General features: G+C 40.7%; 1 protein-coding gene across 2 annotated transcripts in view; it reads left to right on the top strand.

Moving 5' to 3' along the window:
* LOC109898250 (seizure protein 6 homolog) overlaps window positions 1-18,500 on the top strand; it is an 80,939-nt gene that overhangs the window by 48,214 nt on the left and 14,225 nt on the right. For both annotated transcript variants that reach the window (XM_020493147.2, XM_020493146.2), the window contains exon 9: window positions 14,642-14,805. In XM_020493147.2, the coding sequence (XP_020348736.1) occupies window positions 14,642-14,805 (164 nt within the window). The remainder of the gene's footprint in view (window positions 1-14,641; window positions 14,806-18,500) is intronic.

The following is an 18,500-nucleotide window of genomic DNA, read 5'->3' as shown; positions in this document are numbered from 1 at the left end:
ATTTCCAATCCCCCATATTTTTTGGGAAAATATATATATCCATACACGCATGCATACTGTATATATACATACACATACCTATATAGACATACATACTTTTTTAAAGAATATACCTTTATTATTATTCCCCGCAAACCCTACCGCCGATCCCCCAATTGAAGTAAACTAATAAACACTTCTGCTTCTACCTTCAATCCATACATTTTATACACATTCTACAGACACAGTCTACTTTACAATAGTTCTCTCTTGTTTGTTCTTAGTCCTTCCTCTATTTCTGATGTCCATCCAGTTTGATTTCTATTTGTAACTATGCTATTTCACAAAAGCTCCGAACCTATATACATTTTACAGATCCCGTATGCTTTACATTGTTTATCTTGTTATTAGTCCCACCCTTCAGCTCCATTCAACCCCTCCCATCTGTCTCTCAACATCATCCATTTCGGATTTCTACTTGTCATACATTGTTCTGTGATGCTTCACAAAGGAATTGAACCTTCCTATTCTCATAGCTTCTACAGATTGTAAATTAAAAATAAACATTTTTGCTAAAATAATTATTATATTATTGATTGATTGACTATGGCTTTCAAATCACCCAGTATTGCTATCTGTAGTGTTAGTTCTAGGCAAATGTTGCAATTCTTCAGCCATTCCTGGACCTATGACCAAAAATGAGCTACATATGGACAATACCAAAATAAATGATCTAATGACTCTGCCTCCTCACAGCAGAATCTGCAGAGCTGGAAAGATTGTATCCCCCATATATATAACATTCTATTAGTTGCAAGAATTTTGTATAGTAATTTATATTGAAAAATTTGAAGTTTTGAATCCGGCGTTGGTTTGTGTATCAATTCATAAACCATGTGCCATGGAATGGGTACATCGAAAATCTCTTACCAACTATTTTGCAATTTATATGGCACAGCTGTCAGTTTTTTGGTCCTTAAATGAAATTGGTATATGTTTTTATTTATCACACTTTTCTTAACCATTTATGATCTTTAATACAGGGCCGACATACAAGTTCCTTACTTTTTCCCCTTCTACTTGCCTCTTCCATTTTTGTGGTAATGCTGCTATTAATTGGTTGTAATTTTGGGTAGAGCAGACATTTCCATATGTCTGTGTTAGCTGCATGTGTGACATAACTCCACCAGTCCTATTTAGGATATCATTTACTAAAATTATACCTTTTTTAAACATTTCTTCGATAAATACAGTTTTTTTTATCGATTAGTATATTTGAATTTAACCGACAATATTTGTTGTACTATTTGTTCCGTCCTTTCAGGTGGATTAAACTGAAATTGCAACCAACTTTCTAAGGCTTGTTTAAAAAATAAAGATATTTTCGAGATTATTTCCTTTTCAAACAACCGAAAGTGAGCAGGTGTAATCTGAATAAGGGGGGGGGGGGAGACCCTTCCTGAATATAGGATGAGACATTCGTACCAATTGACTAGAGAACCAGTTTGGATTTAAGTATAACTTTTGTATGACTGATGCCTTTAGTGAGAGGTCTAATGCTTTAATTATTTCTGCCCACCGAATTCATATTCGTTATATAAATAGGCCCTTTTAATTTTATCTGGTTTGCCGTTCCAAATCAAATGGAATATTTTTTGTTCATATAATTTAAAAAGCAGGTCGCTCGGTGTAGGCAAAACCATAAGCAAATAGGTAAACTATGATATAACTAAGGAGTTATTAATCAGGGTGATTTTTCCACAAATAGACAGGTATTTTCCTTATCTTATCTTATCTATTTTTGCTAACTTTCTATAAAAATGTATTGTAGTGAGATCATTTCTTTCTTTTGGTATTTGTATACCGAGTATGTCCACATCTCCGTCAGACCATTTAATTGGTCAACTACATGGTAATTTAAAATGTGCATTTTTTAGTGATCCAATATGTAATATGGTACATTTATCATAATTTGGTTTTAATCCAGAGAGGATAGCAAAAGTATCTAGATCCTCTAAGAGGCCGTGGAGAGACTCCAATTGTGGTTTTAAAAGAAAACATGAATCATCAGCGTACAATGACACCTTAGTTTTTAAGCCACAGGTTTCTAATCCCTTAATATTATTGTTTGATCTAATCTTTGCAGCTAACATTTCAATGGCAGTAATAAATAGATATGCCGAGTGGACAACCTTGTTTTACTCCTCTAGGTAGTTTAAAACTTTCTGAGATGTCGCCATTATTTATTATTTTACACCTAGGGTTACTATACGTAACCTTAACCCATTTCATAAGAGATTCCCCAAAATTGAAATATTATAGGCATTCATATATAAACTCCAGTCGTACTTTGTCAAAAGCCTTTTCTAAATCAGCTATGAAAACCAGGCCTGGTGTCCCCGATATTTCATAGTGTTCTATTGTTTCCAGTACTTGTTTTATATTATCTCCAATGTATCGTCCATGTAAAAAACCTGTCTGATTAGGATGAATAATATCTGACAATACTTTTTTAATTCTATGTGCCAAGCATTTTGCTAGGATTTTTGCAACACTACACTGAAGTGTAAGAGGTCTCCAATTTTTTTCATGGACTGGATCTTTATATATACCACTTGGGTCCTGTTTCAGTAATAATGATATCAGACCTTCTTGTTGCGTGTCTGATAATCTACCATTTATATAGGAGTGGTTAAAACAAGCCAATACTGGTCCTTTGAGTAAAAAAAGTTTTGTATATTTCCACTGGTATGACATCCAGCCCTGGAGTTTTCCCATCCTTAAAGCCCCCAATTGCCTCAAGCAGTTCCTCCTCTGTAATTTGGCCTTCACATGAGCCTTTCTGTACAGATATTAATTGTACATTATTATTAGGAAAAAAATCCATACAATTAGTATCAGTTAGTGAATCATGCGTGACTCCATTTGTAACAAGTTTTAATACATTTTTTTTGGTAGCATTTCTATATTGAAGATTGAAAAATAATTTGGTGCATTTTTCCCCATATTCCATCCAGTTTGCTTTATTTTTTATAATATATTACACTAGATATTTCTTGAATAAGTTCCTCCATTTCTTTTTGTTTTTCCTCTAACTTATTCTGTGCCTCTATAGTACCGTTTTTATTGCGATCTAACTATACTGTTAGTCCTTCAATTTCCTTTGTTAATATGGACTCTTTTGATCTAAATTGCTTTTGTTTTATAGATGAGTACTGAATTGCATTGCCCCTAAAGGCACATTTAAAAGTGTCCCATACAGTAAGGGGATCTGCTGTACCTATGTTATGTCTGAAAAAGTCAGTTATAAATTATTCTGTCCTAGTTCTAAACAATTTATCATCTAGTAGGCTTTGATTAAATTTCCAATATCCTCACCCACGTGGAAATTCTGTAAGAGTAATATATATGCCAATTATGTGATGATCCGACCGCATTCTGTCCCCTATCAACACTTTTTAAACTTTTGGTGCCAGAGAGAATGGTATAAGAAAGTAGTCAAGGCGACTAGCTTGATTAAGCCTCCGCCATGTATATCTCACTAGGTCAGGATATTTAAGTCTCCATATATCCACAAATTCCAATATATCCATGACATTCATGATTTCCTTAAGTGCCTGAGGGTGATAGTTTGTAGTTTGTAGTGTGATTTCCTTTCCAGTCCATAGAGGTATTTACGACCGTATTAAAATCTCCCACCATAATAATAGAGTCTAGTGTTGCTTGTAGAGTTGATAGATTCTTATATATATTTTCAAAGAAGCTTGGAACATCATTATTCGGACCGTATAAGCCATATCTGTTTATTGTCCAGTAATCCATCTACCTTGAGGATCTGTTTGGACAATTTGCACATTTGGATCAAAATTATTGTTAATTAAAACCATCACATCTTTTGAATTTCTTTGCCCATGGGAGAAGTATATTTCGCCCCCCCCAGTTCTTTTTCCACAAAACTTCAACTAAAACTGTTGAATGGGTTTCCTGTAAACAATATATATTATATTCCTTCTCTTTTAGCCAGGTAAATACTGATTGTCTTTTCTTATTGTCTGCTAGGCCATTACAATTGTAACTGGCTATATTTATTTCACTACCTATCATAATGAGACACAACTTTCAATTATTTTTATCAAAATATATGTTTGTAAACGTACCATTAAAAAGTAACATGATGATTGAGTGTCTATATAGCTGTACTATGATCTTTGGCTTTCTACTAAGTAAACCTCCAATTGGTCCCTACTATTCCACCCGCTAAAAGCCCTCCTCATCCCGAGTTGGTTTGTCATCCCAATGCCCGGGAGTTGGTTTGTCATCCCAATGCCCGGGAGACCACCCTCGACCCCCTGTATCCCATAACCCATAACTGACTGGGATCCATCCTTTGAAAAGAGCACACAGTGCCATTTACCGAATTGAAGTAGATTAACTGCCAAATGCATTTCCATCGCCCTCACCTCGATTTGTATTATATATAGCTGTGGATCATCCTCTATTGTCCCTAACATATTTTACTTTTCGCAACAGTTGTGGGATACACACTCAACCAATACCCCCACACAACTCACTAACTCAACAATTTCACCACCCCAGAGCCTAACTCAAGATAGTTCTTCATTTACAAATGTACTTGCAGTTGCAGCTGCACGAGAAGGCTTGCAAGACCGCACAAAAAAATAGGCAAAAATGAAGAGATTTTATTTACAATTGTCACATCCTAGATGTGACAAATCGTCTGTGTCTTTAGAAGTCACGTTTCCGTTTTGAAATCAGTTCCCCTGTCTTACTCTCCGTCATGTTTGGGTGTTGCTTGTTTTCGTAAAATATTTGTTGATAAATGTCTCTAGTCTTAAGATTTGTTTTGTGTTATTATCCAGGTTGAAGGTTATCACCCACCAGATTATGTAGTGCTAATATTTTAGTCTAACTTGCCAATATTGAATATTACGTTTTATCTTGAGGTGCCCTTACATAACTTAGTTCAGTCCGCCATTACCTTTACGTCTGCCATGCCCCTGAAACAGCTAATTACTATCGGCTATCTCCCTCAAACCAGTGGGCTGGTTTGAATAAGCAGCAGGTGTTGGATCAATATCCACCCTTAAACCTATTAGGGGAAAAAAACAAAGTAGGAATAGCAATTACATTTCTCCGGTTAGCACCATTTGGTGCTGTCACCACTTTCAGATACAACATGTGGAACTCGCAAAGAGACCAAAGTGGAGATGGTATAAACTGACTAACATGTAATGCTAATATTGTCCTCATATCAATTTTGTTGGCCAACAACCTTTCCAATGTTTGATGATAACACCTGGGAGCCATTTTCACCCAGGTGAATTCCGTCTTCCACAAAGTAGCCAGGCCTATTCCAGAAGGACATGCCCAAGTCCTTGGTCAGACATTATTAACCACTGGGGAAGAGACCAAAGATGGCCAAAACACTCACAACGGTGAGATGGAATTGGGCCTGAGACAATTATATGTCCGGCTAATTTCTGAGCATTCTCCAGGAGTTGTAAGAAATTATCTCTTAGCTTTACAGATTTCACACGCATAATATCATTAGACCCAATATGGAACACAACAGTTTGAGCAGGAGTCTGTTTCTTGATGGTGGGCATGATTTCTAATAAATCCAATATCTTAGCTCCAGGAAAACAAAGTGTATTTCAAACTTCCACTGTTCTAACCATGCTTCCCATAATAATAGTTGATGGCTGTTGTCCATTTAGAGCCGGAGCCCTCAGGCCAAACCCTAGCCCCATAAGGGGCTTCTCTAACTCGCCCCCCACAAATGATAGGAATAGTAGACTACAGTGAAGCAGAACCTACCTTATTCCCCGGCGATCCCATGAAAATGTTGGCCGATACCGAAGGAACCTCCGACGCTTCATGAGAAGATGCAGCTGTTATCATTAACTTCTAGTGTAGTAGAAGTATTTCAAGCTAGAATCCAATACTGGTAACCAGCATCAAGTCATATCATGCTGGCTTGCAAAGTGATGTTTAATTCACAGTGGAATCCAGCCAGGGTGGGGATATCCAACAATTGGAACTTTTCTTCACCCCCAATCTGCATTCAGAAGGACTGCCAGGATTAAAAAGAAGAATGAATGAGACTAACTAAACCATCTAAACTTCAGTAATGAGTGCAAGAAGTCCATCTAACATATTAGTTTAGATAAATGTATGTTATTTATCTTTGTGTAAAATAAGATGAATTAATCAAATGCAAAAACAAACTAAACTAAAATGATATTGAAACAAACCATTTTAAAACTCAACTGCAATAGAGCATGCTGGAAAATATGATAATGATGGGCGTGGTCAGGCCAGTTTGACCAACTAAACCAGGTTGGACCTGCATAGAACAGCATGGACCAGCTTGGTCACCACCATACCACTGTCCAAAACACAGTGAATGTTGGTCACCAGTGTCCAAAACACAGTGAAGGCTGGTCACCAGCTTGACCAGCTAGACCACAAAACTAAAATATTTTAAAATTTGGTTGTGCATCAGCAATTTTTCTCTTGTTATGTCAGTCACTGACAGTCACTCAATTAGCAATGTCAGATAACAGTTTTTTGATTGGTAAGTTAGTCTAGCCAGCTATCTAAACATTTCGAATACCGACCAGGCAAGCAGGACACGTGCCCATGGGCCCTGATCTGTAGGGGGCCCCCATTGATTGTATTAGTCACTCTAATTCAGATATCATATTAACATGGCATGAGTAATGGAAAAATGTGTAGAATTGCAGGAAATTAGTTATAAAATATTTTCTCTTTGCCCTGTGGCAAAATGTGTAGAATTGCAGAAAATATGCGTTAAAACGGCAACATTTCTCTATGCCCCATGGCAAAATGTGTAGAATTGACGGAAATGTATTTTAAAACATACATTTTCTGTCCGCCATGGGGGCCCTCTTGCTTAGGGCCCCCAAAAAGCTAGGGCCGGCCCTTGCTACTGTTATAATGCATTTAGTTAAGAGAGTTAAGTAGTCTATCTACACAAATAGATGTATAAAATACGTTCAAATACCCTGTGTAAATAAGCTCTATTAGAGTTGCTGTCTCGTGGACAGACTACGTAAACTACGTACCATAGAGCTGTCATGATACCACAAGATGAGTGAGATAATGAGCAGCATTAGTTACAGTAGTTTGGACATGTCTGTAACTTGCAAAGAGTGAGGGTGGAGCTCTTCTTTCCAGTTCCAAACCACATTCTATTTCTTCTCTTAACATGTATGGAACCAGAACTTAATCGAGCATCTGACCAAGACTTTAGTTCTGGGTTAATAACCAAGATTATATTCAAGTTAACACTGCAACTATGAGAATGCCACAGTGTATTTAGTGATCTTTGTTGACTGGTGTTTTGGCTCACTGCCCGCAATTTACTGCTTGTTTCTACAGCACCAACTTGCGAGTTGGTCATCTCCCGCTCGTACAGTGTATGTGCAGCCAGGACCTATAGAGAGAGTAAGGCCTCTGCTTTCTCTCTGTTTGCCATACTGGTGTGTGCTTGTGTGTTTGCCATTTCACTGGCTGTGCTTGTTTCAGGAGGCAGGGTTAGGGCTGTATTTGCGAACCCACTGAAGCTCATAGCAAACTGTTAATAAATTATTTTCAAGAAGAGAGACACAGAAGCCCAGCTAGCCTGTAGTTTCAAATGGAGGTTGCTAACAAATGTTTTCAACGCTGCAGGAGCTGTGTTGGTGGGAGTGTTGCCGCTCTGTCGTCTCTCCGCAGCCGACTGGCTGGTGCCCTGCAGGGATTCCTCCCTGAAGGGGTCTCCACATTCTCTGGAGAATGGAGTTAGTGTGATGCTTTTGGATGACTTAGTGGATGTTCCTATTCTTCACCCTACCAAGCAACTATGGAGGCATGTCACTCGCCATGGAGGTTGAAAGCAGCAGCCTTTTCTCAATAAGGGCCCCCTTGGCTGTGGTAGGCCTGGAATGGATACATACTTCAAACAACTTTGCCGCCCTGGATCCAGAGGTTCTGACACCTTCATCCCTGGGGGCTTCCACTTCGAGATCAGATCTGGAGGTACCTTCATCCCATGTTCTGTCTCCCTCTCTGGTGGCTTCTACCTCAGGTTCAGATCTTCAGAGCTCCCCCCTTCGTTGGACCATGAGGGTGTCTGGGCGAAAGAAAGTCCAGACCTCCTCAGATATTTCACCAGCTGTCATCATCGACAGCTCTATGGTGAGAAACATCTCGGTTCCTGGGGCAAAAACTATGTGCTATCATGAGTATAGGACATTACAAGCATGAGCCTGAGTACAGGACATTACAAGATTGCTTCCTACCATTCTCCGACAGCTGTCGGGGACTGACGTTGTCGTAGTCCATGTTGGATAAAATGACACACATTAGGAGGGCTAGCTCGGAACTGCTGAAAATGGATTTTGAAGAACTGATTCTAGCTCTGAAAGATTCCAAAAAGCGGCCAATTATTCCAAGCCCGGTAACACCGCTGGGCCACGGCTGTGAAAGATTCAGGAGGCTACTGGCATTTACACACCTGGCTAAAATACTACTGTAGATCTGTTGCCATAACTTTTATAGATAACTTTGACACCTTTTGGAAACAGAAGATGCTCTACAGGAATGACTCTATCCTAATCATCTTGCCTCCTGGACCCTGTCCAAGCATTTCAAGGCTGCGTTGAGACAATGACGTATCAGTGACCCAAGCCCTGCTCAGATAATCCCTACCATGGTGTCGCTGAGTTGTTGTAGTGATGCTGCAAATGTGCATTGTCCCAGGGGTGTTGGCAGTCATAAGAGAGTAACCTGATTTATGTCCCTCTAACTCCCCTCAATGCCTCTGTCAATCCTACAGCTATGCAGTCCTATGCAGTATTAATGCGCCTATGAACCTGAGTTATACTGTTAGCACTGAGGAGGTTTGCCCTAGTAGGAAGTCCACTGTGTGCATTATCAGCTCAAACATATCACCGTCATGTCTACCTCTGATAAGTCTCCCAGTAAAGCAATAAAACAATCAAGAATTCCAGAAAAGTGCTAAAAATAGCCCACATTAAACTGGTCCCCGGCTACCTTCAGACTAGTCTTGTGAGGTTTATGGGCATCCTAGAGCATAACAACCGACAGGTACGTGTGTGTTAAAGACTCACCTTTTCATAGAGAGGTCATATTAGTGTTTGGACGCTACAGACAGATTGGCAGATTGGCTGTACCGACGTTAAACGAGTCCCGTAATGCTTGTGGGGGTCGTAGAGCAAAACTGTGAACAACATCATGTTCATGAGAGTTTCATGAGTGTCATCTCTCCATAGACGGGGTTGTTGGCCAAGTAGTTTGGACGCTACATAAATGTTTTACTATGTGAATTAGCATTCCGCTACCCATGAATAGCAAAGGATCCTTTACTGGCTCAAACAGCCAACCAATCAGCCTGTTAATCACCCTTAGTAAACTTTTGGGGAACAAATGGTGTTTGACCAGATACAATGCTATTTCACAGTAAACAAATTAACAACAGCATGTTTATAGGGGAGGGGCATTCAATATGTATGGCACTTACACAAATCACTGATGATTGGCTGAGATAAATTGCTAATAAAAAGTTTGTGGGATCTGTTTTGTTATACTTCAGTGCAGCTTTTGATTATCGATCATAATCTGCAACTGGAAAAACATATGTGTTATGGCTTTACATCCCCTGCTATATTGTGCATCGAGTGTTACCTGTCTAACAGAACACAGAGGGTGTTCTTTAATGGAAGCCAATCCCACATAATCCAGTTAGTCAGGCATTCCCCAGGGCAGAATATGTGGCAAGAATTAAATATGTGGCAAGAATTAAATTAGTCCTAAATATTTCAAAAATGTAAAGCATTGTATTTGGAACACATCATTCACTAAATGCTAAACCTTGTTGAAACATATTGATGCAAAAGTAGCTAAAATGGGGAGAGTCCATAATCTGTCCAAAATAAAGCGCTGCTCTGACTTATTAAGAACACTATCAACAAGGCAGGTCCTACAGGCCCTAGTTTTGTCGCACCTGGATTACTGTCCAGTCGTGTAGTCAGGCACCACGGGAATTAGGAAAATTACAATTGGCCCAGAACAGGGCAGCACGGCTGGCCCTTAAATGTACACAGAGAGCTAACATTAATAATATGTCAATCTCTCCTGGTTCAAAGTAGAGGAGAGATTGTCTTCATCACTACAAGTATTTGTGAGAGGTATTGATGTTAAATGCACAGAGCTGTCTTTTCAAACTACTAGCACACAGCTCAGACACCCATGCATATCCCACAAGACATGCCACCAGAGGTCTCTCACAGTCTCACAGGTCTCTCACAGTCCCCAAGTCCAGAACAGCTGCACCATCGAGCGCATGCTGACTGGTTGCATCACTGCCTCGTATGGCAACTGCTCGGCCTCCGATCGCAAGGCACTACAGAGGGTAGTGCGCATGGCCCAGTACATCACTGGGGCCAAGCTTCCTGCTATCCAGGACCTCTATACAGAGGAAGGCCATAAAAATTGTCAAAGACTCCAGCCACCCTAATCATAGACTGTTCTCTCTGCTACAGCATGGCAAGCGGTTCCGGAGCGCCAAGTCTAGGTCCAAGAGGCTTCTAAACAGCTTCTACCCACAAACGCATAAGACTCCTGAACATGTAATCAAATGGCTAATCAGACTATTTGCCTTGCACCTCCCCCTTTACACTGCTGCTACTCTCTGTTATTATAGTCACCTTAAAAACCTCTTAGCTGTCACAACTTCCGCCGAAGTCGGGTCCTCTCCTTGTTCGGGCGGTGCTCGGCGGTCGGCGTCGCCGGTCTTCTAGCCATCATCGATCCACTTTTCATTTTCCATGTGTTTTGTCTTGTTTTTCCTCACAACTGGTTTCAATTCCCTCAATCATTTGTTGTATATGTAACCCTCTGATTCCCCCATGTCTTTGTGTGGGATTGTTTATTGTAAGTGCTTGCTATTTTTATGCCGTGGGTTTTGCTATTAAACTGTTCCGGCTATTACCAAGTTCTGCTCTCCTGCGTCTGACTTCCCTGTCACCGATTACATTAGGGCACGGATCCCGCTAGCGGGATCAAATTCGACACATGAAATTCGACACATGAAATTGCAGAGCGCCAAATTCAAAATAAAGAATTATAATATTAAACATTCATGGAATAGAAGTGTCTTACATCATTCAAAAGCTTAGAATATTGGTAATCGAACTACGTTGTTAGATTTCAAAAAGGATTTATGGCGAAAGCATAGCATTCGATTATCTGAGGACAGTGTCCCACGTCAACATATTTTTCAAACCAGCACAGGCATCACAAAATCACAAATGGCGATAAAATAAATCACTTATCTTTGAAGATCTTCCTCTGTTTGCAATCCCAAGGGTCCCAGCTACACAATGAATGGTTATTTTGTTCGATAAAGTCCTTCTTTATATCCAATAAAGTCTGTTTAGTTGGCGCCATTGATTTCAGTAATCCACTCGTTCAACATGCATACAAAGGAATCCAAAAAGTTACTGGTAATGTTTGTCCAAACAAGTCAAACAATGTTTCTAATTAATCCTCAGGTACTCTAATATCAAAATAAACAATAATATTTAATACAGAGATTAGTATGTTCAATAGGGAAGATAAATAACTAAGAGCGTGCCACAAGAATACTTTCCTAATGAGGGACACCTTGGATACACTACAACTACTAAGCCAGAAACCTTGTTTAAAGACTGTTGACATCTAGTGGAAGCCATAGGTACTGCAAAAAAATCTGGATGGATTTTCCTCTGATATTTGCTTGCCATATCAGTTCTGTTATACTCACAGACATTATTTTAACAGTTTTAGAAACTTTAGAGTGTTTGTTATCCAATTCTACCAGTTATATGCATATCCAAGCTTCTGAGCCTGACAGGCCTGTTTACTTTGGGTAGGTCAGACAGGTGGATATTCAGGAAAATAGACCATGCGCTAACCCTACCTATAAAGTACATATTACCTCAATTACCTCGACTAACCGGTGTCCCCGCACATTGACCCTGTACCGATACCACCAGTATATAGCCTTGCTATTGTTATTTTACTGCTGCTATTAATTATTTGTTACTTTGATTTATTTTTCTTCTCATAATTTTTTGGGGTGGTGTTCAAAAAATTATAATATATACATTTTAAACTGCATTGTTGGTTAGGGCTTGTAAATAAGCGTTTCAGTCTCGTATTTGAAGCATGTGACAAATACAATTTTATTTGAGACTATGGGAGGAGCTCAGTACTACATAGAGCCATGACCACATGGAACCCTATTCCACATCAAGTAACTCATGCAAGCAGTAAAATCTGATTTGAAAACAGATAGATATACACCTTATGGAACAGCGGGGACTGTGAAGAGACACTCACACAGGCACAGACACATGCATTCACACACACACATGATAACATCCGCACAACACACACGCGTACACATGGATTTTCTGTGGTAGATATGTGGTAGTAGAGTAGCGGCCTTGGCAGCAGCTAATGACAATCCATAATAAAATCAAATACCATGGTTAAACGTCTTGACGGAATAACCTCTCTCCCTTCACTCTTCTTTTCTCCCTTCTTTCCTTCCTTTCATCTTTCCTTCCTTTCTACCATCCTTCCTTCCTACCCGCTATTCTTCCTCCCTCTGCACCCCCTTTCTCCCCACCTGCATACAAAGCTCTCCCCCGCCCTCCATTTGGCAAATCTGACCATAAATCTATGCTCCTGATTCCTGCTTACAAGCAAAAACTAAAGCACCAGTGACTTGCTCAATACGGAAGTGGTCAGATGGCGCGAATGCTACACTACAGGACTGTTTTGCTATTACAGACTGGAATATGTTCCGGGATTCATCCAATGGCATTGAGGAGTACACCACCTCAGTCATCGTCCCCACAGTGACTGTACATACATATCCCAACCAGAAGCCATGGATTACAGGCAACATCCACATTGAGCTAAAACCTAGAGCTGCCACTTTCAAGGAGCAGGAGACTAATGCAGACACTTATAAGAAATCCCGCTATGCCCTTAGACAAACCATTAAGCAAGCAAAGCGTCAATACAGGATTAAGATTGAATCCTACCACACCGGCTCTGATGCTTGTCGGATGTGACAGGGCTTGAAAACTATTTCGGACTACAAAGGGAAACCCAGATGCGAGCTGCCCAGTGATGTGAGCCTACCAGACAAGCTAAGTGCCTTTTATGCTCGCTTCAAGGCAAGCAACACTGAAGTGAGAAGGCTGTTCATTGACTACAGCTCAGCGTTCAACACCGTAATGCCCATGAAGCTCATCACTAAGCTAAGGACTCTGGGACTAAACACCTCCCTCTGCAACTGGATCATGGACTTCCTGACATGCCACCCCAAGGTGGTAAGAGTAGGCAACAACATATCTGCCACGCTGTTCCTTAACACTGGCGCACCTCAGTGGTGTGTGCTTAGTCCCCTCCTGTACTCCCTGTTCACCCACAACTGCGTGGCCAAACACGACTCCAACACCATCATTAAGTTTGCTGATGACACAACAGTGGTAGGCCTGATCACCGACAACGATGAGACGGCCTATAGGGAGGAGGTCAGAGAACTGGCAGTGTGGTGCCAGGACAACAACCTCTCCCTCAATGTGAGAAAGACAAAGGAGCTGATCGTGGACCACAGGAAAAGGCGGGCAGAACAGGCCCCCATTACCATTGACGTGGCTGTAGTGGAGGGGGTTCAAGAGTTTCAAGTTCCTTGCTGTCCACATCACCAAGGAACTATCATGGTCCAAACATACCAAGACAGTTGTGAAGAGGGCAAGACAACACCTTTCCCCCTCAGGAGACTGAAAAGATTTGGCATGGGTCCCCAGAACCTCAAAAGGTTCTACAGCTGCACCATCAAAAGCATCCTGACCGGTTGCATCACCGCCTAGTATGGCAACTGCTTGGCATCTGACCGTAAGGCTCTAAAGAGGGTAGTGCAAATGGCCCAGTACATCACTGGGGCCAAGCTTTCTGCCATCCAGGTCCTATATAATAGCCGGTGTCAGAGGAAAGCCTATAAAATTGTCAGAGACTCCAGTCACCCCATTTATAGACTGTTTTCTCTGCTACCGCATGGCAAGCGGGACCGGAGCGCCAAGTCTAGGACCAGAGTCTCCTCAACAGTTTCTATACCCAAGCCATAAGACTGCTGAACAATTAGTAAAATCGCCACCGGACAATTTACATTGACCCTCCTCTTCCCTTTTGTACACTGCTGCTACTCGCTGTTTATTATCTATCCATAGTCACTTCACTCCCACCTACATGTTCAAATGACCTCAAATAACCTGTACCCCTGCACACTGAATCGGTACCGGTCCCCCTGTACATAACCTCATTATTGTTATTCTTATTGTGTTACTTTTTTATTATTACTTTTTATTTTAGTCTACTTGGTAAATATTTTCTTAACTCTTCTTGAACAGCACTGTCGGTTAAGGGCTTGTAAGTAAGCATTTCTCGGTAAAGTCTACACTTGTTGTATTCTGCGCATGTGACAAATTAAGTTTGATTTGATTTCCGCCTCTCTACTCTTCTTTCTTCCCCTCCATCCTTTATTCTCCCTCTTTGTCAGGCTGATTGTGCGAAGCGGAAACAACTCCATGGCTCCGCTGCTCTTTGACTCAGACCTGGACGATGTTCCAGAGCGTGGCATCGTGAGTGAGGGCTTCATACTCTACCTGGAGCTCACGGCCGACTCCTCTTTCATCCCGCTACTGCTAGCTCTGCGCTATGAAGGTGAGACCTTAAAATGCTCCCAGCATCAGTACACAGTTTCTCTTGTCTCTTTCTCACTCTTAATTGTTAATTGACTGTGCAGTACAGTCACTGCTGCTTGCTTTAGTTTAGGGCTGTCCACGTCAAAATAAAATCTTGGTTGACCGAGAGTCGTCTTGTCCTTAAGACCAATCGATTGGTCGAAACTTTTAAACATATTTTTCAATATGTGCTTGAATAAAACCAACTACATATGCACTGAGCTTGTCTGATGGTTTAAGCATACTGTTTGATTAAATAATTAAGACACACAAATGACTCAAAGGTCAGACTGTGTTAAAAACATGACAGCAAGTGCCTGTGTGACTGGCGCACATTGTCTCGCTCTCATCGCATGCATATAACCAATAGGGCCTGACCTATAGCTTATCATAATCACATCAATACATTTGTTATAACAAACTCCAAACACAGTAAGGTTGACAGCAAAATGGATGAGAAAGACGTGAAAAACGTGAAACGGGCGAATGTTTACTGGTTGCTCAGGAGGGAGAGGGGAAGTCAGATCTGTGGAAGACATTTGACTGTGGAAACTACTGGAGGAGGGAGGGTATAAGAGTAAGCGTTGTATGAGTATTATGTGTGCCAAACAGCTGCTGTTAAATTACAATATGAAATTGAAATATGAATATGAAAAATGAATTTTTTTCTGACCATTTGGAACTGTGTAAACAACACTAAATAAATAACTGTACCAGAGAGTCTGTTCAAACACAAATAAATCATACAAAGCCTTTATTACAGCAGACAAAAAATTGTTGCATGCATTCTTGAATTGCAGTTTATTTGTTGCGTCGGCAAATTATTCAAAGCTCCCTTTGTTATTTCATTATAAAACTAAAATGCTTAATTGCATTTCAAAGCATAAATGTCTCGCATAGTGTGATGGCATGAACAAATTAATGATTGATTCAGTAGCCTATATATTGAAATGTTGGCCTAAGTAGTTAAGTAGTTACGGTATTAAGACTAAACAGGACGCCCTCTAATGCCTACAGTTCAATGGTGGTTATACCAGATCTACTAATGATAACGACATGACTTATTATTATAATGATGATCATAATAATAATGGTAATAATAACCATAAAAAGGAGATCAAGAAAAAGGAGTGTATAGGAGCAAGAGCTGTGTGCATATTATGTGTGACAAACAGATGCTGTTAGATTACAATATTATTTTTTCTGCCTGTTTGGAACAGTGTAAACAACCCAAAAAATTAAGTAATGCCAGTCTGTTCTAACGAAAAAACAATTGTAAAGCCTTTAAAAACAGCCAGATCTGCTTTATCCGACATTGTGCCATTGCATGAGACTTGGTGCTCATGGAATCATTAGGCTATTAAACAAGCACCTGGACTACTGTTCAGTCGTGTGGTCAGGTATGACAAAGAGAGACTTGAGAAAATTGCAGTTGGCTCAGAACAGGGCAGCAAGGCTGGCCCTTAAAAGTACACAGAGAGCTAACATGAATGACATGCATGTCAATCTCTCATGGCTCAAAGTGGAAGAGAGAATGACTTCCTCATTGCTTTTTAAGAGGTGTTGACGTGCTGAAGGTACAGAGCTGTCTGTTTAAAATACTAGCACACAGCTCAGACACCCATGTATACCCCACGAGACATGCCACCACCGGTCTCTTCACAGTCCCCAAGTCCAGAACAGACTATGAGAGGCGCACAGTACTACATAGAGCCATGACTACATGGAACTCTATTCCACAGCAAACAGATTTAAAATGCAGGTAAAAATACACCTTATGCAACAGTTGGGACTGTTGCATATGAACAAAAGCATTCATTGAAAGTTGATGCATGTAGGCCCTTCACACAGTGCATTCGGAAACTATTCGGACTCCTTTTCTTTTTCCTTATTTTAAAATGGATACAATATTTTTTTTCCTCATCACTCTACACACAATACCCCATGAGGACAAAGCAAAAACAGGTGTTTAGACATTTTTGCTGATTTATGTTTTAAAAAACGAAATACCTTATTTACATACGTTTTCAGACCCTTTACTATGAGACTTGAATTTCACATCACATGCTACCTGTTTCCATTGATCATCCTTGAGATGTTTCTACAGCTTGATTGGAATCGACCTGAAGTAAATTCAATTGATTGGACATGATTTGGAAAGGCACACACCTGTCTATATAAGGTCTCACAGTTAACAGTGCATGACAGAGCAAAAACCAAGCCATGAGTCCGAAGGAATTGTCCGTAGAGCTCTGAGACAGGATTGTGTCGAGGCACTTATCTGGGTACCAAAACGGGTACCAAAAGGGTACCAAAACATTTCTGCAGCATTGAAGTTCCCCAAGAACACAGTGGCCTCCATCATTATTAAATGGAAGAAGTTTGGAACCACCAAGACTTTTCCTAGAGCTGGCCACCCAGCCAAACTGAGCAATCAGGGAGAAGGGCCTTGGTCAGGGAGGTAACCAAGAACCAATGGTCACTCTGACAGAGCTCCAGAGTTCCTCTGTGGAGATGGGAGAACCTTCCATCTCTGCAGCACTCCACCAATCAAGCCTTTATTGTAGAGTGATAAGACAGAAGGCACTCCTCAGTAAAAGGCCGCTTGGTGTTTGCCAAATGGCACCTAAAGGACTCTCAGACTATGAGAAACAAGCTTAAACTTTTTGGCCTGAAACCTGGCACCATCCCTGCGGTGAATCATGGTGGTGGCAGCATCATGCTGTTTTATTGTTTTTCAGTGGCAGGGACTGGGATACTAGGCAGGGTTGAGGAAAAGATGAGTAGAGCAAAGTACAGAGAGATCCTTGATGAAAACCTGCTCCAGAGTGCTCAGGGCCTCAGACTGGTGCAAAGGTTTACCTTCCAAGAGGACAACAACCCCAATCCCACAGCCAAGACAAGGCTTCGGGACAAGTCTCTGAATGTCCTTGAGAGAGCCCGGACTTGAACCCAATCGAACATCTCTGGAGAGAAAATAGCTGTGTAGCGTCACTCCCCATCCACCCTGACAGAGCTGGTGAGGATCTACAGAGAAGAATGGGAGAAACTCCCCAAATACAGGTCATCTTGTGGCATTATACCCAAGAAGACTCAAGGCTGTAATTGCTGCCAAAGGTGCTTCAACAAAGTACTGAGGAAAGGGTCTGAATACTTATGTAAATGTAATATTTCCCTTTTTTTTTAAATATACATTTGCACAAAAAAAATGTTTTTACTTAGTCATTATGGGGTATTGTGTGTAGAGGGGGGATAAAATGTTTTAATAAATTTTAGAATAAAGGTGTAACATAACAAAATGTGGAAAAAGTCAAGGGGTCTGAATACTTCTTGATGGTAATACTAGGCACTTCATTCAATTTATTGAATCAGTCATTGTTTTCTTGCTCAAACCGTGAACAACACCTGTCAAACTCAGATATTTCTCTCAAAACACAGGGACTGGTATTATCAGAGGACACTGGAGTTTGCCAAAAAGCAGTTGGTTATTCTGGCTGAAATGACTCTCCTGCCATGTACAAGTTACTGACATGGCAGATTCGGATGGGACAAAAATGACAGATATGGTGTTTTGTGCTTGTGCACATAATTACATTACCCGACCACCCCATTCTGAATAGGGCAAGGCCTATTCGCTCGTCTCTGCTGCTGCTGCCTCTGCCGCATTGTTCTTTT

This window comes from Oncorhynchus kisutch, linkage group LG10 (assembly GCF_002021735.2).
Source record: "Oncorhynchus kisutch isolate 150728-3 linkage group LG10, Okis_V2, whole genome shotgun sequence".
Classification (NCBI taxonomy): Eukaryota; Metazoa; Chordata; class Actinopteri; order Salmoniformes; family Salmonidae; genus Oncorhynchus; species Oncorhynchus kisutch.
The sequence above is the reverse complement of the archived record's forward strand: the minus strand, read 5'-3'. Positions and strand labels throughout refer to the sequence as shown.